At 43.5% G+C, this 25564-nt stretch overlaps 3 protein-coding genes across 12 annotated transcripts in view; 2 read left to right on the forward strand and 1 right to left on the reverse strand.

Annotated features, from left to right (window-relative positions):
- Positions 1 to 14334, forward strand: part of ABAT (4-aminobutyrate aminotransferase) — a 48722-nt gene extending 34388 nt beyond the window's left edge. For all 5 annotated transcript variants that reach the window (XM_065030776.1, XM_065030774.1, XM_065030777.1 and 2 more), the window contains 11 exons: positions 1871 to 1920; positions 4998 to 5078; positions 5562 to 5654; positions 6052 to 6114; positions 6554 to 6617; positions 7310 to 7458; positions 8357 to 8494; positions 9794 to 9961; positions 10678 to 10824; positions 11894 to 12005; positions 12242 to 14334. In XM_065030776.1, the coding sequence (XP_064886848.1) occupies positions 1871 to 1920; positions 4998 to 5078; positions 5562 to 5654; positions 6052 to 6114; positions 6554 to 6617; positions 7310 to 7458; positions 8357 to 8494; positions 9794 to 9961; positions 10678 to 10824; positions 11894 to 12005; positions 12242 to 12363 (1187 nt within the window). In that variant the 3' untranslated portion in view covers positions 12364 to 14334. The remainder of the gene's footprint in view (positions 1 to 1870; positions 1921 to 4997; positions 5079 to 5561; positions 5655 to 6051; positions 6115 to 6553; positions 6618 to 7309; positions 7459 to 8356; positions 8495 to 9793; positions 9962 to 10677; positions 10825 to 11893; positions 12006 to 12241) is intronic.
- Positions 3588 to 17770, reverse strand: TMEM186 (transmembrane protein 186). Of its 2 annotated transcripts, XR_010466328.1 has the most exons (3): positions 17660 to 17729; positions 14624 to 14752; positions 3588 to 8702 (listed from the first exon to the last, which is right to left on the reverse strand). XR_010466328.1 is itself a non-coding variant. In XM_065030784.1 (2 exons), the coding sequence occupies exons 1-2, from the start codon at positions 17666 to 17668 to the stop codon at positions 16073 to 16075; spliced, it is 747 nt and encodes a 248-aa protein (XP_064886856.1). In that variant the 5' UTR covers positions 17669 to 17770; the 3' UTR covers positions 15202 to 16072. The 2 variants fall into 2 exon arrangements, 1 of the variants encoding a protein (XP_064886856.1); XM_065030784.1 differs by lacking the exons at positions 3588 to 8702; positions 14624 to 14752 and adding an exon at positions 15202 to 16810 and having other exon boundaries at positions 17660 to 17770.
- Positions 16602 to 25304, forward strand: PMM2 (phosphomannomutase 2). Of its 5 annotated transcripts, none has more exons than XM_065030782.1 (8): positions 16602 to 17136; positions 18206 to 18317; positions 19251 to 19327; positions 20270 to 20361; positions 21090 to 21189; positions 22214 to 22289; positions 23406 to 23521; positions 24461 to 25304. In XM_065030782.1, exons 1-8 carry the CDS (start codon positions 17023 to 17025, stop codon positions 24563 to 24565), a joined length of 792 nt encoding a protein of 263 aa, XP_064886854.1. In that variant the 5' UTR covers positions 16602 to 17022; the 3' UTR covers positions 24566 to 25304. The 5 variants fall into 5 exon arrangements, 3 of the variants coding, with proteins under 3 accessions (XP_064886854.1, XP_064886853.1, XP_064886855.1); XR_010466327.1 differs by having other exon boundaries at positions 16993 to 17921; positions 21090 to 21246; XR_010466326.1 differs by having other exon boundaries at positions 16993 to 17921; positions 23381 to 23521.
- The last annotated feature ends 260 nt before the right edge of the window (positions 25305 to 25564 follow it).

Raw genomic sequence — 25564 nt, forward strand, 5'->3', positions numbered from 1 at the left:
CAAAACGGAATTTATAATTGATTTGTTAATGCAGTAGCCTAATGCTTCATCGCTCAGACAGGATAATCAGGGCTATTGTAATTCAGCGAGAATGAGGAGTTGAGAGGCATGATAAGCTTTTGTAATAAAATTAGAGTGGTCTGACTTCTTGAACAGTAGGGAAGATGAGGTTTCCAACTGTTTCTACAAGGGAATATAAAAGATGATGTTAATCTCTGGCTTTGGCATTTCATACTTTAGTAATCAGGCTTAAAATGAAATTTTCTGGGCTCCTTTGGTGAAGATTTTTTTTTTTTACATCAAATACATTGTTTTACCTGTAAGCAAGCAAGTTATCCCATAATGTCAATAGGTATAAAATAAGCCCCTTTGTTGTGTTAAACCTGAAGCATCCTTAGTATCTCAATGTTTCTGAGTAAAGAGGACAAATTGTTGCATCTTTTTCCAACAAAAGGTTTGTCTAAGGAAAATGGGAAGGAAAAAAGTAACTGGTCATGAGAGAAGGTGAAAAGTGCAGACTCTCCTTTAATACGAGACACAAGTTTATCAAACAGGTGTTTTCATGGCGATGCACAGCTGAGGTATGTAAATCTGTGACTGAGAAGGAGAGATTTCCTGACAAATGTCTTGGAATAGCTAAGGGGTTGTGGCAGGTTAGAGATTTGGGTGCTTATTAGTCCCTCAGTTCCAAGTGTACGGCTGCTTCTGTGACAGCCTCTTTCTTCTGGTAGGCCTGTTAATGATCATGCAGGGGTGGAATACACATCTTCACGCGTGCAAATAAATGTGGGTGTATCTATAAGTGAAAGCCTGGATAATGTGGAGGCCAGGATATGCACAACTCAAATCTGGCAGCATCTTGTGCAGAGAGGGTGCAGCGGTGACAAACGCCGCGTTCAGCTGACATTGCAGAGGCAGCGGTGCCGAATGCCGTCCAGCTGTGACAGATGCCAAGGACAGCTCTCAAGCCATTGCCAGCATTCTGCTGGGGTCCCAGGGCTTAACCCTGCTGGGTCTGCTCTAACGTGTGCCCATTGCGCACATCAGCAGCGAGAACCCACGGCTGCTGTGCTGGCGAGGTTACCCTGTGTCTGCTGAGCTACAAAAAGCCCATGCTGATGTTTTGTTACTACATTATAATGCACTGAAATTACAATTGGCAAATTAGCTTTCTTTGAGAAATCTGTAAAGATGTGTATTTTTGCTTGTCTGTTTCTTATAGTCAGCTGCCAAAGAAGAATATGTGTTTCTAAGTTGATTTTACAATGAGGAAAAATTTCATCAGCTGAAAAAAAAAAGCGCAGTGAGGGGAGAAAAGTTTTGTTATCGTGCTGGGGATAATCATTCTGATGTTGAAGGAGTGTAAAACTCGCTGTGAGATTCGCAGTGCAGCAGCAGCCGCTGTGAATGGCAAGGGATTCCTGCTCTGCATTGAGGGAGAGAAGGGGAGAGGTTTGCACATTGTGCTGCAGAGGAACCAAATATTATGTGGGAAACCCAGGAAGGAGAGCAAGTAAACGTTTAATAATGTCAGGTACTTGGTAGAAACTATGATATTGCAATCAGGCTGTATCAGGCAAAAATAAAGCCCATTTGTGTTCATTAGTCTTTTGTGTCCAATTTTTACCTTTCAGTACTAAAATACATTTTGCTATTGCCTGACACCACACTTGTTCCAAAGTTCCAGATAGGAATATTTTGTAAAAGGAGAGGTATGCCCTACTTTGAAAGAAGTTCTATTATAAATAGTTAAACAGTTTACAGAAACAGTTAAGCATCAGAATAAGGTTATTCTCTAGGTTACTCTTTACGCTGGTTTATTGACATCAGATAGAAATAACTGTTTGCTTTCTTTGTTCTTTTTAATTAGGTTACAGCCATCCCTCTCTGATAAAGCTTCTACAACAGCCACAGAACTTGGTAAGTGAATTGAAACATTAAGTACTTGAAAGAGTCTTCTCCCTCCTTGTGGCGTTGTGTCTAATTTTTTCTTAAACTGATAATGAATGCTTAATGACTCCTACTTAGAGCATGGTGGGATCTGCTTTCTTTATTTCTCACTAGATGAAAAGAGCTCGATAGTGTTTAAGAAGACATCAAAACTTCTGTGAAGCTTTACAAGAAGTAAACATTTGGGTGATGCACTTGAGATGTTTGCGGCCAGTTTTAAATCGTAATTCAAGCATAGTGTTTGCAATTAATCATTTTAGGAATGTTCTTGAGTGAAGATTTTTGAGCCTGAAAGCAAGCACAAGTCCTTGAGAGACAGTATAGTATTTTAAATATGAAAATAGTGCCCTAAGTCTGGAAGGCTGTGGGTGGGTTTGGGTTGGGGTTTGTTTTTTGAGGGCGGGGGTGGCTAGTGGCTGGTTCCCATCTCATAAGTACCAAGTTGACTAAACCACTGTTTTTTCTAAATACTTAAATTTACTCATAAAAATTATTTCTGAGATAACAACGCTCTCATTATAATGCAGCAGTAGTCAAAGCCAGAATAAAACAACAGCAGCAAAACCACAACACCAACAACAACAAAAAAAAACACCAAAAAACCCCTGTTGTCTGGTGGCAGGTGCTAATTTGTCCCCTGGAAAAGGGCAGTTGTAAAAGGAACTGCCTCCAAAGTCCGGCATGAATGGTGCAACCAGGAAACATCTTTCTCACGTATTCATATAAAAGATGCTGTTGGTGCCCTGTTCTGATTTCTGACACCTGCACTAATGCAGTGGGTGGCACTGAACCTGTTTGTCTGCTCCCAACTGCGCGCTCGGGATTGATAGCCAGATATAAAGAACAGAATGTGCATCTGTTCATTTGGGACCACAGCAGCTTGATGTTGATCTTCTGTTTTTCTCAGTACTGAGCATCTAATTGAAAACAAAAGAAAAATACACTTTTCTCCTTAATGGCATACATTGGCAATGGACTGTGACAGCCCATTATCAAATTCACAACAGATCTATGGTCTTGTACCTCTAACTTTATATGAAAATTTACTTCTAAACTGAGATTAAAACTCAAGTAAGATTTCTCATATGTACTAAACAAAAACTTTGTGTTAATCTGTCAGTAACATACTTGCTTAGGTTTTTTTTAAGCTTGAGTCTCTTGAAACAAGCATTATATTGGAAGTAACACACTTGTACAAGTTATGAAGTCCCAGCCCGTACTCTGTGATATCTTGTGTGATATTGGGTTTTCCCTAAGAATTCAGATGGCGTGTTCTGACAGGTGCAGTGTGACAACTCGCACCTCTTACTGTGCTCTGCACATCTGAATGAATGAGTGCCCGTGTTGGGAAAAAAACTGAAGGTTGTTGATAAATGTGCAAGCTTGGGTTGCACTGAAAATATGAATGTTTAGGGGGAGGCAGCCTGTCCCCTCTGGAGACCAGTAAAGACCCAAGTCATTGAAGCTCAGCCTTTAATTTCAATGATGGCTTGTTACAACAAAAACAACAAACAAAACCAAGGGCAGATAATGCTGCTTTGAAGCTGACAAGCATTGAGCTTGTCCTTTTCTGAACAAATTAAATTTAAAATTAAAAAGTAGCACATTGTGAATTGAATAAGATTACCTACAAAGACTGAGAGCAATGGAAAATCCGTTTTAATCTGTGACGCTTAATTTAAAGTAATTGCACAAACATGACAAATTCATCTCCATTAGGGGACTGGGGAGACCGAGAGGTGTTTTTTCTAGAGGTTTGTTTTTCTTCAGAAGCAGCCGTGTGCGCAGTGGGCTCGGCTGCTCCTCACTGACACTGGGATTGCCTCTCACAGAGGTGAACCCCAGTGGGGCAGGTTGGTGGGACCAGTAGGACAGTTGACGTTGGAAGGGACCTCGGGTGGTCTCCTGTTCCAGAAGGGTCGGCTGTGAGATCTGGGCTTTATCTGGAGTCTTGAAAACCTCCAAGGAGAGAGTCTGCACAACCTCTTTGCGCAACCTGTTCACTGCTTCACTGTTCCCTCAGTGAAAAAGCTTTTCTTTATGCCCAAATCAGTACCTCTTGTGTTAGGAGAGATGACATTGCTTCCACGGAGACTATTTCAGCATGGTGGTTCCTGGTCCATGTCAGACCTCAACCAGGAAATAGAGAGATCTGGGAAGCCAGAAACCTGCTGTTGTGATGCACAATCAAGAATGTACCTGTAATCAAAGCTGAGGCACTGAGAAGGGTGACTGTGCAAAGTGAAGGCGCTGGAATAGGAAATATTTACCTGCAAATCAGCAAACTTCATGAAAACAGTACATGTTTGAAAAGGAGTTTCAGCAGCGTGTCTGGATGTATCACAGGCCATGGTTCTGAGTTGATGAAACAGGTGTTGCTGAGCCGTGGGGTGATAACAAGCCGGGCAGCTGCAGCCGATCTCCTCCCCACGCTGCCCGGTGCTGTCCGTACCAGAAGATTCCAGAACAGACAGATGCCCGTGTGCACACGTGTTGTCAGGAATCTGTTTTATTGTCGTGTTGTGTTGCTGATCCTTCCATGTGTGTTATCTTTCTCAGATGTCACCCCTGTCCTTCAGGCGTACCTTTGCCTTGTTCCCCCACATCCCATCGCAGTAGTAACTGGAGGATGTTTAGAACCACAGCATTCCAAAATGGTCTGTCTTGAAGCTCAGTAAGGAAGAAAGTGCCACTATCCTAATTGAATTTAGATTTAGCTGCTCAAATTGAAGGCAAGTAATTAGGATTTTAAAGTGCATTTCCTATGCATAAGGAAAATTGAGATTGAGCAACTAAAATGTCAGTATTGAAGAGGAAATGTTGCTATCAGTTAGCCTGCACCTTTTCTAAGGTGTCCCGCAAGGATTAAACAGAGAATCATATTCCAAGACATGAATGTTATCCATGGTTTTAAAACTCCTTTTGCAATGACTACAAATTTCTGGCTGGTATTTGTAACTAGAATGAAATGTAACGACCTTGATATCAACATGATATTTTTAACGTGACAGTAAAACGTAATAATTTCTCTTCCTTTGTCTTTGTAGAGCACTTTTGTCAACAGACCTGCCCTAGGGATTTTACCTCCAGAGAACTTTGCAGACAGACTGAAGGAATCTTTGTTATCAGTAAGTCTGAGATAGTTGTGATGAGTTGCCATGTTGTGTGTTGATGGACACGGGCATATCCAGGGATCTTGTGGATTTTAATAGGGAACGTGACAGGTCGGCTGTTTGTCCACCTGCCTTCTCACTGCGAGTGATGAGGTGGAACCTTTGTTCCTGACTTGACAGCTGGATGTCAGCAGGTGACACGTCTGCTCTGCAGACACTGCCTCTTGCATTCTGGATTCAAGAACTAATGAGAAAACACATTTTCTCTAACTTCTGTTCACCCTGCGCTCATAAGAGAGAAGGGGAATAAGTGGTTTCTGTTTGTCTTGATTTCAATTTGAAGATCCTTGGGACTGAAACTGATGCTTTCCCCATCACAGGCACGGTTGGTCTCCCACTAACTGAAGCTCCTGATGTTAAGGACTGAGGAGCAGTATTATCACTTTGCACTACATTTCTGCTTAATATTTAGGAGTAATTTTCTCTCTTCATTGACAGGTGGCTCCTAAGGGCCTGCCACAGGTGATGACCATGGCTTGTGGATCCTGCTCTAATGAAAATGCCTTTAAAGCAATATTTATGTGGTACAGAGTGAGTAAAACATTAAGTAGGGTTTTTTTTGTAGGTTTAGATGTAGAAGCAAACATTTATTCATCATCAGAACAGTTACTGTAAAGAAAAGTAAGGCTTGGAGGTTGTCTTGTTCATTATGTTATTTATATTCAACTTAGTATAAAATCGTTATTAAAAAGTCTTCATCTAAGCTTTCACTATTTACTGACACAACTTTAGAAATTATGAAGAAAAGGAAATAAAGAAAATGCAGATTGCAATCAATATCCAAGAGCCACAGTCAGTGTCTTTGTTCGCTCTAGTTTGGAATAGCAGCATTACTCATTTGTGGTTTGACCATAAATGCATTGGTTACAACTAGAGGAAAACTATCTGTTGATTTTTTTAGTTTATTTTTGGTGTTTTCTGTTTTCAGAAGAAGGAAAGGGGCCATAATAATGTCACTAAAGAGGAACTGGAATCTTGCATGATTAACCAGGTAACAATTGTTCTTTACCACACCTGCAGATGTACCACTGCCTTAGGTTTATGAGGGAAGATTGGTAGCGTTGCATGGGGTTGCATCCAGCAGAGGGTGGAGATTCTCCTTAGCCCTCCTTTTGTTGCTATTGTCCTTAGCCCTCCTTTTGTTGCTATTGTATTTACAGAAGCATTTTTTGTTCCCTTTTACAGTACAGTATAAATTGCCAGGTATTTGTTAGTATTAGTGATGCATTTTGGGAGATCAGGCAGTTTTTAGGGGACGACAAATGTATTTGTTTTAAATGGGTCAATATAGCCATTTGCGGTGCCTGATGGTTGAAGAGGGATCGGATCGGCGTGCTGTGAGGGGCAGCCGCTTGGTCCAGCCGTGGGTCTGTCTGGGCTGGGGGGCAGCAGGGCTGGGCCCCACTGACCCCCGTCTGCTCTGCTTCCAGCCCCCCGGCTGCCCCGACTACGCCATGCTCTCCTTCATGGGCAGCTTCCACGGACGGACCTTTGGTAAGCGAAGCACCGCAGCAGCTCCCCCGTCCTTCCCTCCGCCGTGCGCTGAGCTGTCATCGCGCTGTACCTTCCAAAAAGTGCTTTTTTCCTTAGACCAGTGCAGAAGCTGTAGGTTTATTGAAGGTTTGCCTTGGAAGCCCCACCAGTACTGAAACAGAGTATTTGAGTGACAGTGGGAATTAATTTTATATGTTTTGAATATTTCTTTTCAGAAGGTTCCTTATTTTCATTCAGAATGCAAGGTTTCCTGCCTATACTAGAAAAAGCCTAACTCCTGCGGTGAAATTACCACAAAATACAAATGAGATGTCAATCATTTTAACAATTCTACATCAGCTCAGTCCCTGTTCTAAACATGTTACCCGAGAGTGCTGTAATTCTGAGCTTTGCAACCAGTTGTCTTAGGACAGGTGAAACCCACCTTGTCTGAGCAACATGTTGAGATTACAGAGGTTCTCCTGTTCTTCTGGAACAGTCTGTGTGGAAACTCAAGCTTAAAAGCTAGAGCGATCCACTTGAGCTTGGCTAAATCCAATTACCCAGTATTTCAGAAAATAAAGTAAAAATGTAGAGCAATTAAGAGAATTCTACAGTCCTGGTGTCAGGCGATTTTTCACCTCTTGGTAGCTTTTTTCCTGTATTGTTCCTTGTGTCAGGTATTATTCTAATGTTTGGTTTTCTGGGTTTAGGTTGCTTAGCTACAACCCACTCTAAAGCAATTCACAAACTGGACATTCCCTCGCTGGACTGGCCTATTGCTCCATTTCCAAGGCTGAAGTATCCTCTGGAAGACTTTGTGAAAGAGAATCAACAGGAAGAAGCCCGTTGTTTAGAGGAGGTAAAAAATTCATTGGCAGCTTTCTGTTGTTTTTGATTTGAAATAATGAATAGTGTTGGTAGGATTAGCCACTTTTCACTAGAAGAATGTTTTCGGGGATTGGAACAGCGTGTGATGAAAACAGCATTCATGGTTGTTTACGGTCAGAAGTTTGTCCCTGCCCTCCAAAACAGCCGGTTGCTGTGAATTACAGAATCACACCAGAGTGAGATTTCATATACGGAAACTGGTTATATCACAGTGAGCTTGTCTGACAGATCTTGCAAAGGGACATGGACTGAGAGGAGCACAGCGTGTTTAATCCTCTGCAAAGAGAACCTGTAAAAATAGTTTAGCTCTTTGTTTTTCTGCAGTAGCCATGTGGCACAAAGCTCTGAAAGCTGCAAGAGATATTTCAAGACCAAATGACACGACTAATTGCAGCAACTGGCACTACAAGGTTAATTGAAACTTCTCTGTAAGCTCCTTGTCAGCAGCAGGATTTCTGCACTATTTAATCTGATTTATTTTAAAGTATCTGAAGTGGGTGATTAGAAAAAGTAAACTTACCAAATTACCTCCTATAATGCATGAGCATTAAATGAAATCTATATTTGTTAGGTGGAGTGACAGCAGTGGCATAGCAAGCGACAGTGCTTTCAACTGAAATTTGCTACAGCTTTTACACCATTGTGTACAGTGTGTTTAGGATATGATTTAAACTTCAGCATTATTCAGGAACAAGAGGGCAGTGTTAAATCCTAGAGGAACTATTTGTTAATTCCTTACGCTTCTTAACACCTTTATAGCCAGGAATGTCTGTGAAAAGTTGAAGTCCTCTTGTTGAGATTTAATCTTTCTGGGAGGAAATTTGCAAATGTCCTGAAAAGAGAATGTACCATCAATGTTTGATTTACAGGTGGAAGATCTGATTGTGAAGTATAGGAAAAAGAAGAAGATTGTGGCTGGAATCATTGTAGAACCGATACAGTCAGAGGGTGGGGACAATCATGCTTCAGATGACTTCTTCAGAAAGCTACGAGACATCGCCAGAAAGGTACTCAAATATTTCAGTTTACTCCGTGTTGACCATGTCAATACTTGTTGGTGTCTCCAGAGGCCTCTCCCTGCCCTGGCACTGCGAGAGCTGCATGGGGGCAGTTACACATATTCAGATACCAGCAACGCTTGTCTGAACAGCATCGACTCCTCCATTTGATGCACACCTGGTGGTTTCCTCAGTCCAGGAAACGTTCTGCTCACATCTAAGTGAGAGAGAAATTACTCTGATTCATTAACCAGGGATTACACAGTAGTGCTCTTTTAAAGATAATGCCAATTTGTTAAGGAGGTTCAAACAATTTCAGAAGGGGCGAGTTTGGTAAAAGACTTGTCTTTAAGTGAAAAAAAAGCTGAAAAACAAATCGAGTCCAGTTTTAAGTGTTGATGTTCCAATGAAACAATGAGAAGGACATATGTCTTGATAATTTGAATGTGAAGTTAGCGGTTTGGAAGTGACAACCCTCAATAAGACCTACTCCATGCTTTTTTCACCCTCAAAACATTTGTGTGCTTATAGAGCATAGGTGATGTTGGAAAATTCTGTTCTGCCATGAGAAAAAGCAGCTTTTTCCATTGTTAACCACTGCTCAAGCAAGGGTGATAGAGTAAATAAGGTAAAATTAAAAGGTTTGCCTTGTCTCAAACAAGACACTGCCAAAATTACTTACCAATTGTTTTAATTACAGTATCATGATATAGCTTGAGCTCCGTGTCCCAAAGTTTCAACAATAGTCCTTTGCATAAAAAACCCCCGTGTTGCCAGCTAAGAGGAGTAGCTCTTCCAGCAGGCTCCTCTGAAAAGGCAGCTCTTCCAAGGATCGTTTTAGCCCCTTAGATGGAACAGATCATGCTGCTGATGTTGCCTTTTGCCACAAATGCCCAACTCAGATTAGAGGCAGAGACTTCTTACTTAAAACTAGAAACTATGTTCTCCTTCCCTCAGAGGCTTTGAAAATGCCACCCAGGCTCCTTCCAGCTGCCTCAGGTATTCTCTAAAAATGCTCAAGACTACATTAAAAAAAAACATAGATTATATAAAAACATGTACTTTGTGAATTTAGGTGGAAAATACGTTTCTAGTGCCTTTCTGAAAAATATAGCTGAACTTTTAATTGTGAAATCCAATGCCCAGTGAGTGGCAGTGGTGTGGAGGTTGGGGAGGGGAGATGGGGAGCGGTGAAGGGAGGGAGAGGAGGGACATTGCATGTATTTGGCTTGTATTTGCGCACCGAGGGAGGTGGTTTTGGTTTGGAAATGCGGACTCCCATTCCCTGCCCCTTGCATCTCTCGGCAGCACGGCTGTGCGTTCCTGGTGGATGAGGTGCAGACGGGAGGTGGCTGCACTGGAAAATTCTGGGCACACGAACACTGGGGCCTGGACGACCCAGCTGATGTGTTAACCTTCAGTAAGAAGATGATGACAGGAGGATTTTTCCACAAGGAGGAGTTCAGGCCAAATGCAGTAAGATTTCCAGTGGAACTTGGACTCTGTGCTAGGTGGTGGCCCATCCATGGAAGAGACAAACTTCCAGTAACACACGCTCAGCGAGACAGAGCTGGGAGTCCACAGATACTTGGTTGTGCTTACACAAAAGTTGTCGCCACTTCTTCACATTTATTCCTGTTGCTGTCAGTTATATGACAAAGGTCATAAAGGTGGTGGGAGGGAGTGGAGAACTGGGTTTAGTCTCATGCACTGACCTTTCTTTGGTACAAAACCCAATCACAAACTGATACTCTTTTCCGTGGGGGCCCTGTGTTATCTTTAGGGCTTGTACGTCAGCATTACAGATTTTTAGCAAGATTTCTTCTTTGCATTAATGGCATTTTAGATGTAATAATTTTTTTAAAAATGAGAGGGGAGAACATAAAGCTTGAATTTGAAACCCACATAGATGATGCTGATTTCCATGTCATCTATAACTGTTTCAATGAGATGTCAGAGCAGCAAGACAGAATGCACTGAATTTGTAGCATCAAGTAATTGTCCTTTGTCTGTGCCCAGCGTGGCAGCTGTAGTTTGTTCTTACAACAACAAAAAAAGGGGGGTTGGTGAGATTAGTGCATGCTTTTTCATACACCAGTTGTTTGCACTACCAGTTTGATGGCCTGCTTTGCGTTATTATAGTGATTTGCCCGTTAACCTGTTCCACAACTCTCTCTCCACCCTTTCCCAAGCCCTATCGGATTTTTAATACCTGGCTTGGAGATCCATCCAAGAACCTTATGCTTGCTGAAGTCATTAAGGTTATTAAAAGAGAAGACCTTCTAAACAATGCAACCCACGCCGGGAAAGCACTGCTGACTGGGCTGCTGGATTTACAGGTAAGCACCTGGAGGGATTAAAGGAGAAATTTACTGATCAGTTAGGACCTGACCTAATCCAGTTTAAACACTTGGACTGAGGAACTCCAACTGGGAACTAGACCATAATCATAACTTGCTGGTTTAGGTACTTCAATGGAAGCTTGAATAACTGTGTCCCATTTTGAACTGAAGTAAACTTTCTTTTAGTGACATAAGGATGCTTGTTTTATATAGCTTACTCCAAAATGAAGCATTACCCCCAAAGTATCTGAAGGTGTGAACTGCAGCTAGTGAAATCATTTTTCTAGAAGCCTCTGCTACCACAAGCAGCTACCATTTCATTGTCCCAACAGTTCTTTTTAAAGGAAAGTGCCTTTATATTTTATTACAATTCCATTGGGCTGTTGACACACTTGTAGCTCTCCCTGCCTTGACTAAGTGCAGTTCCTTTACAGCTTCAGCTGTGGAGCCCCACACGAGATGGGAAATCAGCCAGACAGTTAAGGGTAGATTTGCAGATGCTGACCTCTCAAACAGCACTTTGTGCGCTGGTACCGGAAAATAAGCCCAAATACCATCTCTGTTCTCTGCACAGCACAGCGGGCAGGGGAACACAAAAAATTAAAGTCTTCATACTACTAGTACTATCCAAAAAAGGTTACTCTTTTAAAAGATGAGGATTGCAACTGATAGTAAATGAAGCAAATCATACCAGCATCTCAGTGCAGCATAAGAAATGAGCAGGTTTCTAGCCCCGTTCCAGATTATTTCTGCTCAGGGTTTCCTGGAGCAATTTTAGGTGGAAGGTGTTGCACACTCGCTTCAGGAAGCTCCAAGTAAGATTCTCCTTGGTCCAGCTCAGGGGTGCAGGTTCATTCTCACTTCCCGCTGGGCTGTTTCCCTGCTTTGTGAGGAGAGGACGTGCCTGCTGCCGGGCTCTGCGCACTGCGGCTCTTCAGCCGCATCACGAAGGGCTGAAGAGGACACCAGGTTGTGACGGGCACGGAGCAGGCAGGGGGGTCTGTGAGCAGCAGAGCTCCCGAGCAGCCGCCCTCGGTCACTGCAGCTCCCTCCCCTCTCCTTGCAGGCTCGGTACCCCCACCTTATCAGCAGAGTCAGAGGAAGAGGAACGTTCTGTTCGTTTGACACTCCGAATGATGCAACTAGAAACAAGTTAATTACAATAGCCAGAAACAAAGGTAAGAAAGTTTGAGTGGATTAGCCTCAAATGACAAACGGCACAGCTGCAGGCACCCACAGTGTTCCCGTGTTCCGGGAAGCTCGAGGCCCCTGTTGCTGCTCTGTGCTGTGTCACTGGGCGGTCAGCAGCGATGCGGGCCCTTCACAGTGAGGTGAACCTCATCCCGAGACCCGTGTTTTCTAGGTGTCTGGTGAATATGGGAATGACTAGAGCAACTCCTCTGTTCTCGTGTAGGTGTTGTGCTGGGAGGCTGTGGTGACAGATCGATTCGTTTTCGTCCAACGCTGATCTTCAAGGACCATCATGCACACCTCTTCCTGAATATTTTCAGTGACATCTTGGCAAACTTCAAGTAAAAAGCAGTTCCCTCGCACCGAACAGCTGATTATGAAATTAGTTTGCATTAATTCATGTCTTCTCTACTTACAGGATAAGTGTAATGTCATCACCTAAGGTTTGTGTTCTGTCTGTAATCCACGCAAACTGGCCCCAGGCAGAGCACTGGTACTGGTCACCAGCAGGCACGTGCAGCTGTCCCACACTGTGGCCCTCTGGCTTCTGGCTTGGGTCGTACTGGTTGCAGAGTCCTCTCTACATTCATGGCCCTGACCATTCGGTTGTCATGTGTGACCCGTGAAGTCTCTTTTCACAGGTGATCCCAGTAGCAGAAGCATCAACACATACGGCGTAACGCTTCAAGCCGCATGCCGGCCATACCAAAGGTGCCATTCTCTGGTGGTAGCTGGAATAAAATAGGTGTTCCAGGGAAAGCTCTGCTTTCCACCACTGCCAAGTACAGGATTTTACAGAGTAATTTCCATCTTTATTCCCCTGAATACAGACATCTGCCACCCCACCAGCCTGCACACGCGGCGACAGAGACACCGCGCTCAGCCGTGTGCAGCGCTCTGAGCGGAGCTGAAACGCTTCTGCTTTTTGCCGCATCCTGGATTTTAAAACTTTTGACTTCTCTTACAGTCAGACTTGTACAGAGAAAAGCTATACCATGAAGTATGTAATATGACAAAGCTTAGAGAATGGTGTGAAGCACGTTATTTCCACCTCTGCCGGCAATCTGGAATGATGCGAGATTATTTTACCGTTTGCCCATAACACACAATAGCCATTAATTTATCTATTACAAGTTCCACCTCAATACTTGAGGTATTTTGTAAAACTCCAGTAGAATTGCTTGACCTTAGCCATAACCTGACATCAGAGCCACTACAGCGAAGGCCTAGTCCTGATCGCACATTTATAATGCAAGTTCTATTTTTGTTCTGATAGTGACTTCTAAATCATTGATACTTCAGAGATCTAAAAAGCCACAGGACCAAAAAGTGTCAGTTTGTTCATTTGTTTCTCTTCGGAGAATTGTTTTGGATGTCTCTTTACTATGTTTTCTCTGTGCTTAATGCTGACTTGAATAGGTCTGGTGCCTCTATTTTTTTTCTTTTTGTTGGCTAGCAAGCATCTGAATTTTGCCAAATTTAACTTCCTGTTGTGCACCAAAAACTAGGGACCACAATGGGCTTTACAGTTGCCCTGTCGGGATCTGAGCACAATATTAAAGTATACAATAAGAAACGGCAGTTAAAAGATTTACAGGGTTAATACAGCTACCAACATGTGAAACATTTCTTACCTGCTTTGAGAAGTGTTAATCGTGGTTCTCCCTTTTTTGTTGAGTGCTGCTCAAGTACCCTCACTTCTGCTAGATTAAAGATTACGGGATTTCTGTCAACCTCTCTGCAGGAACCAGAATTCTGGTACCAGCTGGTCAGAACCCGAGCAGCGTTTTGAACAGAGGTTGTAGAAATCTGGGGGAGGGACTGGGGAACTGGTGTTCAACAAAACCTCATTGTCATCGCTGTCCTTGTAAGCATGTTATCAGCCAGAGGAAACTCAAACCGAGAGCTGTATTTGGCAGCGTTTTGGGAATTAGTTTGTTCAACATATCAGTGCAGTAGTGGTAGTAAGTGTCTCTAGCAAGTCTCGTACGCTTTTACAGAAGCAAAGGTCCAGTAATTTGAAGTCTTACCACATCTTCACTTTTATTATGAATACTCTAGGTGTTTTTATAATTTTTACTGACACTCAGTAACTGTATAATTGTGTACAACATGTTGATGAAGTCATGTTAGAGAATACATAGCACTGCAGCTGAAACATATAAAGTTAATATTGTTTACAGCATACTGTGGACAGTGCCAAATAAATGTCGAAACAAATACTTAACTACACTTCATGGTGTAACTAGTAACTGTACAACACAGATGACATCTCATGTGTAATCAATATTCTTAAATAAAATATTTATAATTGAACTTCCCTGGACTTCTTACTTTACACCTAATACAGACCTAAACAGAACCATTAGTGCATATTAAATACATTCTTATGAAGACAAGCCTACAGAAAACATGCTCTATGCTTACAGTCCACTGTATTTTGCTGCCTTGGCATTTAAGCCAAGGAACTTTTCCCTTTTGATATTGCTGTATCACACACTATCAGCCGAAGTTTAAAATAAGGGAGCCCCCATTAGGAAAAGTTCAACATGAATAAACAGTAAATCAGGGTTACTCCACACATTTAAATGGCAATTTTCCTTACCTGCATCTGCTGATTCACCAAGAGACGGAGGTTTCAATATGCATGAGGAAGAAACAGGGAAAAGAACACTCCAAGCTTCTCTGCTGGTGAGGGTGGGTTCATTTGCCATTGTTTGAAACGAAATAGCAGCTAGAAGAGCAGTGCAAAGAGTTAACTTGCTTCTGACAATTCAAAACAAGTTTCACCTGTTACAAGTGATGAGGTTTGATTTTTCCTTGGGTTTAAATCCTGCACCTCATCCTGCTGAGGTTTTGGGTTTGGAAAGAGAGGAATCGAACTAAAACCGCTAAACAAGACCACTGTCCCTCACAGCCACGGGTGCGGAGGTGATCAACCCTCCAAGCTCAACAGAACACAAAGTACACATTTTCAGCCTTAATTCACCATAGCTCTTAGGTGTCTTACCTTCTTTCATTTTAGGTAAAACCAGATGGAGGGAGTAGGGAGTGGAAAGAGTATTTGGCAACAGAGCTTTTGATGTTAGAATATGCCCCAATTAGTAAACACATCAAGAGACAGAGATGACTTCTTTCCCAGGCTATAAGGTCATCTTCACAGAAGACAGTTAACTCACACAGTTTAAGAGAATTCTGGTAACATTTACTAGAGTTTTTGCAATTCAAATGTTACAGCATTGATTAAATGACATTCATACATACAAAACAAATATTAACATATGCAAAGAAGGACAAGTAGTTCCAAACTGACGAGCAGTAAGATCCACACTGAACAAAGGATCACAGACTGTCCCTGTCATTCACAGCACTGTAGCTGAGGCGATTTCTAGGAGAGGCTCCTGAAATGCTGGCCCAGTCTCTGACTTACTCTCAGTGTGTCTTGCAACGTGCACCCTTGTTTTGCCCAGTTCTGTTCACATCCTGGAGGACCAGGAGAGCGCCCACACCTTACGCGGCACTACAGACCACTCCTCCCAGCTACCTCCATTCCATGAATGCACGAGCGTGGTCTCTGACATCCAGCATTACTGGTCATATGTATGCATGAAACAAGTTATAATTTCAATAGTCAGCTTCCTGGCCAACCCAAAATTTGCTAAAAGAAGCAATGAAATTAAAGCGAGGATGCGCTGGCAGAGCTACTGCATTTCACTTCCAGAGTTTTTCCTGTTCCAAAACCACCCAGCTGACGTTCCGAGTAGCGCGGTTTAGACCCAGAACTGCTGGTGACAACACACTGTGCACATCACGGCATCCGACACGGACGAGAGGCTGCTCACACCTTCAACAAGCTGCAAAGACACTGAGTCCAGATCCAGCGGATCGTTCTTTACCATTTCTACTTATACACTGCATGCACTCACCAGCAGCCTTTGTGCAAGGAAGTGGCAGAAGCATGTAGTATGGCAGTTTGGTAAATGAATTAAACTTCACTAAAGAATAAGCACAATGAACCAGCAACACGGAAGATCACTGAAAATTAGCTGCTGTGTCACTCAAGTTCTCCAAATATTTGAGTAAACTTCTGTCTGTCTATAATCTGTCCAAACTTGATTGTAAAATATAAAATTTCTTTACTATTATACCGCTTGAACTGGTGAAGGAGCTCGCCCTTGCTATCTCCAGTTTCATCCAAAGTCACCACTGTCTCTATGGGACAGTAAATGTCATTCCGTCTTCCCCAAAACGTCAAGTGGGCCACTCTGACAGTACGGCCGGTCTCACTTAAGTAGATTAATCCAATAATACGTCTGAAAAAGTAGCTCATACCATACAACATTGCACCAGCGAAGAGCGCAAGGCCAGTCGTATACAAGAGGATATTCTGAGAAACCTGGTCCTGCAGGTAGAGGTAGCAGACGGGCGGCAGCGTGAGGGCGGTGGTGGCGGTCTGCAGCAGCTTCAGCCGGGACAGCACCCGGCAGTACTTGATCCCCGGGAACCTGTACACCAGTTTGAACTCTTCTGTCTTCGCACCCGCAGCCTGCGGCTGGACCGCAGCAGCAGGGGCCGAATGGCACAGACACACACGCGGCACTCGCTGTTTCCCAAGATGATTATTGACACCATTAACTCGCCAGTTTTGTGACTGCAAACACTCCCATGTACCAAAAAAACAGGGTGGGCGAGCATCGTCCTTTTTCCATGACCGTGTCCAGAGCTTGTTTTGTGGACATCTCCCAAAAGACTGTGGTGTGCAGACTTTAGTCCTAATCCTGCAGAGCCTGGCCTACAAGGAAATATTCCCACAGATCACCATTTGAGTCTTCATAACCGAATCGCATTCAGCTCAGTGCCTGCTCCTTAGGCACCTGAAGACAGCGTAAGCCTGCCCGCCCGCCCCAGCTCTCTGTAACCTTATACTTAAAACTAGTTCTATGTTAGAGGACTGGTGTTTGTGCTTGCAGCCTTCCCTGCAGATGAGATGGGGAAATAGTTCTGATGACACCGCGATGCCAGCCAGCTGTGCAACCCCACGGCATCCCATGCTGCCCTCTTTTTCTGAGCAACATCCAGGCGAACACACCAGTTCTACAGGCTGCTTTAAGCAGGGCGGTAAGAGAACGTGGGCCTGCCAGCCGGTCAAATGGTGAAACTTTAAACAACCGCTTCCAAAACTGTTTCAGAGGAACAACCAAGACGACTGCGCACTGTAACAGGGAGGAGAGCGAAACGCCGAGAGGGACCGGGCACCAGGAACGCGCAGAGCCCGGGGAAGGAGACCGGGAAGGGCTGCGCTGCCCCGCACCCGCGCTGCCGGCCGTGCCGTACGGGGCCGCGCAGCCCAGCGGGCGGCGGCGCCACCGGCTCGGGCCCGGGGACGCCAACACCGCGGGCCCGCTGCAGCGGCAGCCGTGCCGGCAGAGGAACGAGCACGCCGCTTCCTCCAGCGCCCTCCCAGCCCCGAGCGCGGCCCCAGCTCCCGCGGGAGCGGCCTGACCCCCCGGGGCCGCTACCGGCCGTCAGGCGCCGCTACCGGCCCGCCCCTCTCCGCGCTGAGGGGCTGCGGCGCCCCCCGGGCGGCACCGCTGACCGCGGAACGGACCGCCCGGCCCTCCCGCGGCACGGCCCCGCTTACCGCCGCCATGGCTCCGCCGGCCCGGAGCGCGGCTGCGCCGCCACGTCCAACCGCCGCGCGGCGGGCGGGGCCAGCACGTCCCGCTTCCCGGCGTGCCCGGCGGGGCCATGGCGGCGCGGGCCGGCGCGATTTGCCTCTTCGACGTGGATGGCACCCTCACCGCGCCGCGACAGGCCAGTCCCGGGGCGTGGGCTGTGCCCGACACTGCCCGCCCGGGGCGCCGGGCCCGGCTCTCCGCCGCTGGGCTCTCCCGGAGCGGTCGGTTCGTGCCGGCAGCCGGGGCTCGGGCACGGAGAGCGTTTCGGCGCTGAACGGGCGCGGTTTGGCTTGCGGGCCGCTGGGTGTGTTACAGGATGTGTAGGCACATCGGGGGCTGCTCCGTGATGCCCGGTGTGCGACTTGGCTTTGCCGTTAAAGGCAAAAACATCCTCCCTTTTTTCACAGTTCCGCACAGTACGGCGGGTTTTAAAAGATTATCGCGAAACAGAGGTGCTGGTCTCACGGTAAGGATGCTGACGGGTCTGATTGTTTTCTTTCGGATCGCAGAAGATCACCGCGGAGATGGCCGCGTTCCTGCAGCGGCTGCGGCAGAAGGTGAAGGTTGGAGTCGTGGGTGGGTCCGATTTTGAGAAGATCAAGGAGCAGCTGGGCGAGGACGGTAAGGACAGCAGGACAGCAGGACAGCAGGACAAGGAAGTTGCTGCGACCGTTACACGCAAGCTGAACCCTCCCTGTTCATTCTCCTTCCTTGCTGTTAACCCGTTTCCTGGTTTGGTTGCGTTGCACGCAGTCTATGAAAAGCTGTTTACAGGCATTTAGAAACTGCAGCCTGTGTTTGCGTTATACAGATATCTCGGTGTCTTGTTAAGGGATGGCTACTAGTAGTGACATCCTGACTGTACCTTAGGAAGGCGTTTTAACGCCTTTTTAAAGTGGAGTTATGTAGGTAACATGTGCACGTGCCAGCTGCTCAGTTGTGGAGCTCATCCCTGAAGGGTCTGATTTCGTTAGCTGTGGGGTTACGATGCAGAGGTGAACTCTTGCTTTAGTCCTTTGAGAGGCATTTCCTTTTCTGTACCAAAGACTCTTTGGTGGTCTTTACGTAGCTGAAGCCTTTGGCAGTGCTGAGATAATTCAGAATTGGTGTGGCTTACAGGTGCTGTCCAGAGCACTGTATCATCTTGCATTGTAGTAGGATTCTCACAGCTCCTGGACATTTGCTGTGGATTAGTGACACTGATAAAACAAACCTGTAATGGTATTTGATTTGCTCTCTAGCCAGGCTGTGTGCCAGGATTTTGTAATATTTAAGGTGTTCAGTACTTCCTTACATTTAATGTACTTGCAGGAAGAGGAAGAGCCTTTAGGCAAAAGTACAGGTAACTTAACTGAAAGACCTATGTGTGATTTGAGGTGTGTGTTAATCTTGGAGAGAAATGGGAGTGGTTTTACTCTTGTGCTTGATGTTATATTGCTGAATCTTTCATGCTTTATGATCTAATGTTTGCTGTATGTTGACTTATGCATAAGACAACTCTGCATTAAACATACAGGGGAAATTATAAGTCACTCTCTTTTTGTTTGGTTATAGTGGTTGAAAAATTTGACTACGTTTTTCCAGAAAATGGTCTTGTAGCATACAAAGATGGGAAATTCTTGAGCAAGCAGGTAAGGTGTGAAATTTCCAGTAAAGAGGAATTTTCTAAACAAGGTTTAGCTTTGTTGCCGCAGTGTAGTCCTCTATAATCACCTTTCTAAGGCCAGAATTGCTGCTGTTTTCATGTGTTACATCTGTAAGAGATCATCAGCTGGTGCTCTGATTCACGTCATGAAAATCTGCACCTTAAGCTTTATTGTTTGGAGTGTTCTCAAAACCAAAAGCTATTGGAGCCTGGAGCGTCTGATCGAGTAAGAGCAGTGGAAATCCTGGAACAGCCTTTCCCTCAGCTTGTCCATAGCAAATGTGGCCAAGCCCTCTCCTCCGGGAGGTCCTATGGGATATGGCATCTCATACCTGATGGCTGTTGGGCCTTAGGGTTCAGGAAGAGTCTCGTAGATGTCTGGTAGCTGATTTTTAGTATTAATTCAGAGTGCACATTCTGGTGTGTTGCATAAGCTAGAAGATAAATAATATAAATGTACAACTGATTCTAGATACCCTTCATCAGTTCAACATACGTAATGGAAATTTAAAAGTTTAATTTTTTAATTGTAATTTAAATTCTCTTTTAAAGAGAACCTGGCTGAAATTGCTGATTTGAGTAGTGGTTTCCAGCTTACTTCAGTAACCATCTCCATTTCTTGGCTACAGTAGACGTTAACTGCAACTTTTTTGTTTAGGTCTGCTCTGTTGGGCCCACACTGTTTCCTTCTAAAGCAGGTACTAGTAGGGAGCATATTAAATGGAAGTTTGGTATTACAGTTTAAAAAAAAATAAGAGAAATGAGAGCTGTTAGTTGGTACCGTGTGTGCAGCGAGAGTTAGTTACCGAAGGCACGTGTCTCCGTGGTGTTGACCATGCCTGATTATGCATTATCCGTGTTTTCCACGTGACTCGTTTTTAGAATCTCAAGTTCTGGACCCTTGGTTGAGTGGTATTTATTTTGTTAGAACATTCAGGGTCACCTGGGTGAGGACGTACTTCAAGATCTAATCAACTACTGCCTGAGTTATATTGCGAAGATTAAACTGCCAAAGAAAAGGTACGTGCATACACGCATCTCAGTGTCACTATATTCTTTGTGCTAGAGTTGAGCATCAATACGTCAAGCAGGCTGCTCAGCGCAAAATGAATCATTTCTGTTTTAGGAACAGTGTGTGCATGAAACAGAGCTCAGGCCATGCGTGCAAAGACAAGGTCCCAACCAGAGCACAGCATTTGAAATACTGATTGAGCATTTTTATTTAGGAGGGAAGGAAGTTCCGTTTTGAAGTAGGAGTATTTCCTTGACACATTTGGAATTCGGCAGCATAATGTTTTCCAGAGATGAGAAGCGTGCAGGAAGATCAGTGCTGTGTGACCTGTGAGGCTGCAGCAGCTCAAGACGTTAATACATACCACATGTGAGCCTGGCTGGAAACACGGCCGAGATTGCTGTAAATGTTGCTGTTTCACCCCAAACCTGACACATTAGCCTGTTGGGGTCTGAGAACTGGGTTGACAGGATGCTCCAGTCACGCTTTTTAAACCAAACATACTTGGACAAGTCAGTAAGGATGATGGTGTTGCCAGATTCAAATAAAAGTCCACAAGACTCCTTGATGCCAGAGGTATTGGTTCCTGCACATTGTTCCTTATGTGTACAGCGAGAGGCTGAAGGAGACATCTGGTTCCCATTGTTTTCAGAATTAAATGAAAGTTCTTTGTGATATTCAGCATTTTGAGCAATTTTTCATCTATTTGGTGTCTCATTCATCAATTCTTTTTCAGGGGCACTTTTATTGAGTTCCGAAACGGGATGTTAAATGTGTCCCCCATTGGAAGAAGCTGCAGCCAGGAAGAACGAATTGAGTTCTATGAACTTGATAAAGTGAGTTTCAACTCTTGAAACATATCCAGCTCTTCTGGAGGAGGCAGTTATGGCCAGGTTATGATTTTTAAAAAGCTTTTATACTTTGTGCATTTTTTTTCATTTTAATCCTTTCCGTGTGGTATAACTAACTTCTTCGTTCAGACTTCAGGAACTAGACAATAGTTTTTCTGTGGCAATACTTAACATTTACTTGCAGAAGGGGTGGATTTGGCTCATTTTTCTTTTAACCCTGTATCCAGAGTACCAAACATCTTCTCTCTACACACAGGGTTCCTGGCAAACCCTGTCACAGATAAAACCATACATATCTGGGGTCATCCTTGGTCTACCAGCCTATATCCATCCAAATCAAGAAAAATACTACTTTTCTTGTCAACCTTCAAAGCCTTTTAAAGCAGAATTTAAAAGCTGAGGTCAAACTATTCACCATTTATTTTCCTTTGTGTACAGCTACATGTGCAGGCTGAAAGGAATCTGAGCCGTGGTCTCACAGGCCGGTTCCCCGCTACACCATAACAACAGTTTCTGACCTGATACAAAACCCAAAATCTTATTCCTCAAAAAAGTCTGTGTCTCAGTTAACAGACGCTGAAAGGTATCTAAGCCCAAGGCATTCTGAAAATACCCCTTCTTGGAGTATATGGCATCAGATTAGTACCGGTTTTGAGACTTTTCCTGTGCCTCAGTCTCCCCATTTGTAAGACTGAATTTTATCAAGAGTTGAAGCATTCTTCCTTAGTATTCTAAGATTTTTCAGATAGAGAAGCAAATATCACAGCGTGTTTGTGAAGATTTGCTCTCATTTTCTACAAGTAGGTAGCAGATTGAAGTTGCAATATTCTCAGTATGCTTTCAGTAATAAAATATAGCTATACCCCACTACTCCTGGTACTCGGACCTTTGAATGTTTTGGGGGTGTGTTTTGGGGGTTATAATCTTTTTATTGATGAATTAACACAGCGTGTAACTGATGTTTGGTGTTGGTTTGTTTGTTGGTTTGTTTTTGTTTTGTTTTAAACAGAAGGAACGTATAAGAGAGAAATTTGTAGCTGATTTACGAAGAGAATTTGCAGGAAAAGGCCTCACATTTTCTATAGGTATCAAATTTTTAAAATTCCATGTAAAATAATTTCATTTAAATTTCATTTAAATCATATTCTCTTCTGGGTATGACATATCCTGTCTGATTTATGTGACAGTTGTTTCTCTGGGGGAGTTTGCAGGCACTGCATGCAAGACTAAGCCTCTTTTTCCTCTTAGGCTTTCATTTGGTACATTTTAATTTAAATCCATCAACAAAGAGAACTTCATGGCTTGTCATCAGTTCATTGTCTTGTAATGTCAGTTGTGTGACTGATTCTGCTCATTTCGAAACACATTATATGCTTCTGATTAGTCAGAGTTGTTGCCGCGAATCAGTTTTGATCAGAAATGCTCCATCAGTGCTGTTCCAGTCGCCCTGGGTTCGGTTGTGTAGCTGCATTGCGTGGGAGGAAGGAAAGAAAAATCCAAAAGCAAGTGCAAGCTTAAAAAGTGATAATAAGGAAGAATTAATTTTCCATGCCTTTTTTCTCCTCCCTCCCAGTATATCACCACATTATTATTTCTCAAAATTGAAAGTAAGTGTGGTTGCCATTAGCGATGTAGTATTGAAACACTAAGGCAGAAATGAACTTCAATACAGCTAAAGCATGTTCTGAGTATCTTTTTGACACCCGCTTCAACTGGGAATCACACTGTTACGTACTGGTAAAGTCCAAGGATTTGGAACTGGAACAGCAGTCGTCCTGTTAGGCTGTGTTAAAAAAGCTGATTTCCTCCTTTTTCTGTTCTGAAAGCTCTAGAAAATCTTGTGAATGAGACTTCATGGCTGTACGTACACCAACAGCTGTATTCATTTATGTAATTTCTTTCTAAAAGCAAAAAGATTAAATGTAACTTTTTAAAAAAAGGTTGAGGGAATACACAAAGCCTTTTATATTTGTTTAATGGGTAAATAATAATCTGTAAAACACAGCTGTAATAACTAATACCCCATAAACCACTTTCTGTATTTGTAACACTTAGCTCCATGGTCTCATAACATTTCTGTGACTTCTGCAAAGCTCCCTTGACCAAAAATCTTGCCCAGTTTGGTTTTCACACACTTACTCTCCCCTCAGAAAGGTGTTGTTACACTAAAACACAGTTTGCTTGGTTCATGTCTTTCCTAGGAGGCCAGATAAGCTTCGATGTGTTCCCAGACGGCTGGGATAAGAGGTACTGCTTGGGGATTGTTGCCAACGACGGGTACAAGACTATTTATTTCTTTGGAGATAAGACTATGCCAGTGAGTATATTGGTTTGTATATACATTTCAGAGCTTCTTTTCTAAACCACGAGCACTGTGGGTTCTAATCAATTGCCTTGCACCTGACAAGAACTGAAGTCAGAATATAGATGTGAATGTGTGTCAGTGTTTACCTGGCTGTGCAATACTGGCCAGCGTAATGCCGGGAGATCGCCCTGAGCACAGATTCTTCCTCTGTTCCCCCCAGTGAACACAGTGTTCTTGACAGACTTAATACTGGAATATATTTATAAATTGAACGTCTGTAATTATGTTAAAAACCTAGGTGACATGGCTATATAGAATACATTATTCTGTTTGGTTATTGTAGACAGATGCTTATTGTTGGCTGGTGATTATTAAATGTATTTATTTTCCATTGAATTTAATACTATTCCTTCGCTAACCCCTCTGTCTCCACATTGAGAAACTGAAATTATACAGAATCCCTGTCCCTAGTCATTGGAGAGAGCTAAACAGCTCTGGAGGGGGATTCAGAGCCTTCTGAAAATACTGTAAGTTACAAAGAACGTTATAGTTTTATAAACCTAAAACTGCCAAGTTTTATAGGAAAAATACCAGCTTCAAATTTTAAAGTCAAGACTGGGTTGCTATACCACAGTGAGAACATGGCTAAGCCTATGCTGGGAGCTCTGCTCTCTCATTCCCAGCGCTGACACGCAGGTCAAGACGTCTCCCATAAGCGTTTGTGTTGTTGAGCAGCAGCTGCAGCACAGGTGTGCTACAAACACATTATGCAAAACCTCAAAATGGGAGTTTGCAAGTTTTTAGCTTACTGGAAGACATGCAAGACATGACTATGTTATCTCCCTTCTCCTCAGAATTTCCTTTGTGTGCCCCTTTTCCACCCCAACTGTGACTCTAGGTTAAGCTAAATAACATTAAATCCTCTGCTGCTGTTTTCCTCTCCGTTTTCAGGGAGGGAATGACTATGAAATTTTCACGGACTCCAGGACAGAAGGCCACAGCGTCACATCACCCCAGGACACAAGAAGAATCTGTGAAGAGCTATTTTTTAAATAAAATACTTAGGGAATTCATACTTAAGAAACGGTTAAGACACCTTAATAACTCAAACCATCTTCCTTCATTCTGTATTGTTTTCCAAAATTGACCAGTCATTACAGATGGGAAGCTGCTATTGAATAGATGAACATTTTAGAGTGGTTTTTTTTTTAAATACTACCTTATGCTATAGAGACATGAATTGTAAGACAGTTGGACTTTTCTTGTTTAAAACTGGAAGATGAGTAAAAGAGGTGGGTTTTATTTCTTTCTGGGAGTGGGAAGGTAGAACTGAGCCAGCAGTCCTGACCTCACACATGTTCCAGGAGGTGCATTGGGTCCAGCACCCCTGGGAAGGCTGGACCAACAGCTGCTCGAGTGACCTCAGCACCGCTGTAATGCCAATGCACAGGACGGTTCATGGTACCTACACTTTCGGCATACTGTTTCTAAATCTAAAAAATAATTGAAAAAAATCTATTAACTTGAGCATAGTAGCAAAATTACATTTCTGATTTTCCTGCTAAGGCATTAAGGGTAGATGAGATTTTTAGTACCAAGAAAAATGTTTTGATTAAAATTCAAGTTGAAGCACAATAATCAGTGTAACAGTTAATATTACTTTTCTTATCTGGCATTAGGAAAGTAATCATGTGTATGAACAGCTTATTTTAGCAAAAGAGCATAAAATCTCATTTTATCTTGAAAAATTGCTATTTCAATTTGTCATTTTGGCAAATAAAATACATAAAGCAGATCTGTTGTATGCTGCCTGTCTTTACAAAAAAATTATTGACTTGAATCTTTGCAATTCCAACTTCGTGATACTTAACGCAGTAAAAAAGGGGAGAATGCAACCTTTGTGTACAAACCAAAATCCCCTAAAGGGCTTAGGAATAAAGGTGCAGTGGTAGCTGTGATGCATCAGAACTATCTTATCTTGTAACACCCTCCTCATGTGCCAACTTCCACAGAGTAATTCAGCCTCAACCATTGTAATGGGAGCAAACTGGAGCA

Source organism: Columba livia, chromosome 15 (genome assembly GCF_036013475.1).
Source record: "Columba livia isolate bColLiv1 breed racing homer chromosome 15, bColLiv1.pat.W.v2, whole genome shotgun sequence".
NCBI lineage: Eukaryota > Metazoa > Chordata > Aves > Columbiformes > Columbidae > Columba > Columba livia.

Bases quoted from the DNA above. Each gene is read 5' to 3' on its own strand.
- PMM2 (XM_065030781.1), top strand. From the start codon at position 17,667: ATGGCTCCGCCGGCCCGGAGCGCGGCTGCGCCGCCACGTCCAACCGCC. The intron at 18,318-19,250 runs GTAAGGACAGCA...GTTTGGTTATAG, and splicing joins GGAGCAGCTGGGCGAGGACG to TGGTTGAAAAATTTGACTAC. The intron at 20,362-21,089 runs GTACGTGCATAC...ATTCTTTTTCAG, and splicing joins ATTAAACTGCCAAAGAAAAG to GGGCACTTTTATTGAGTTCC.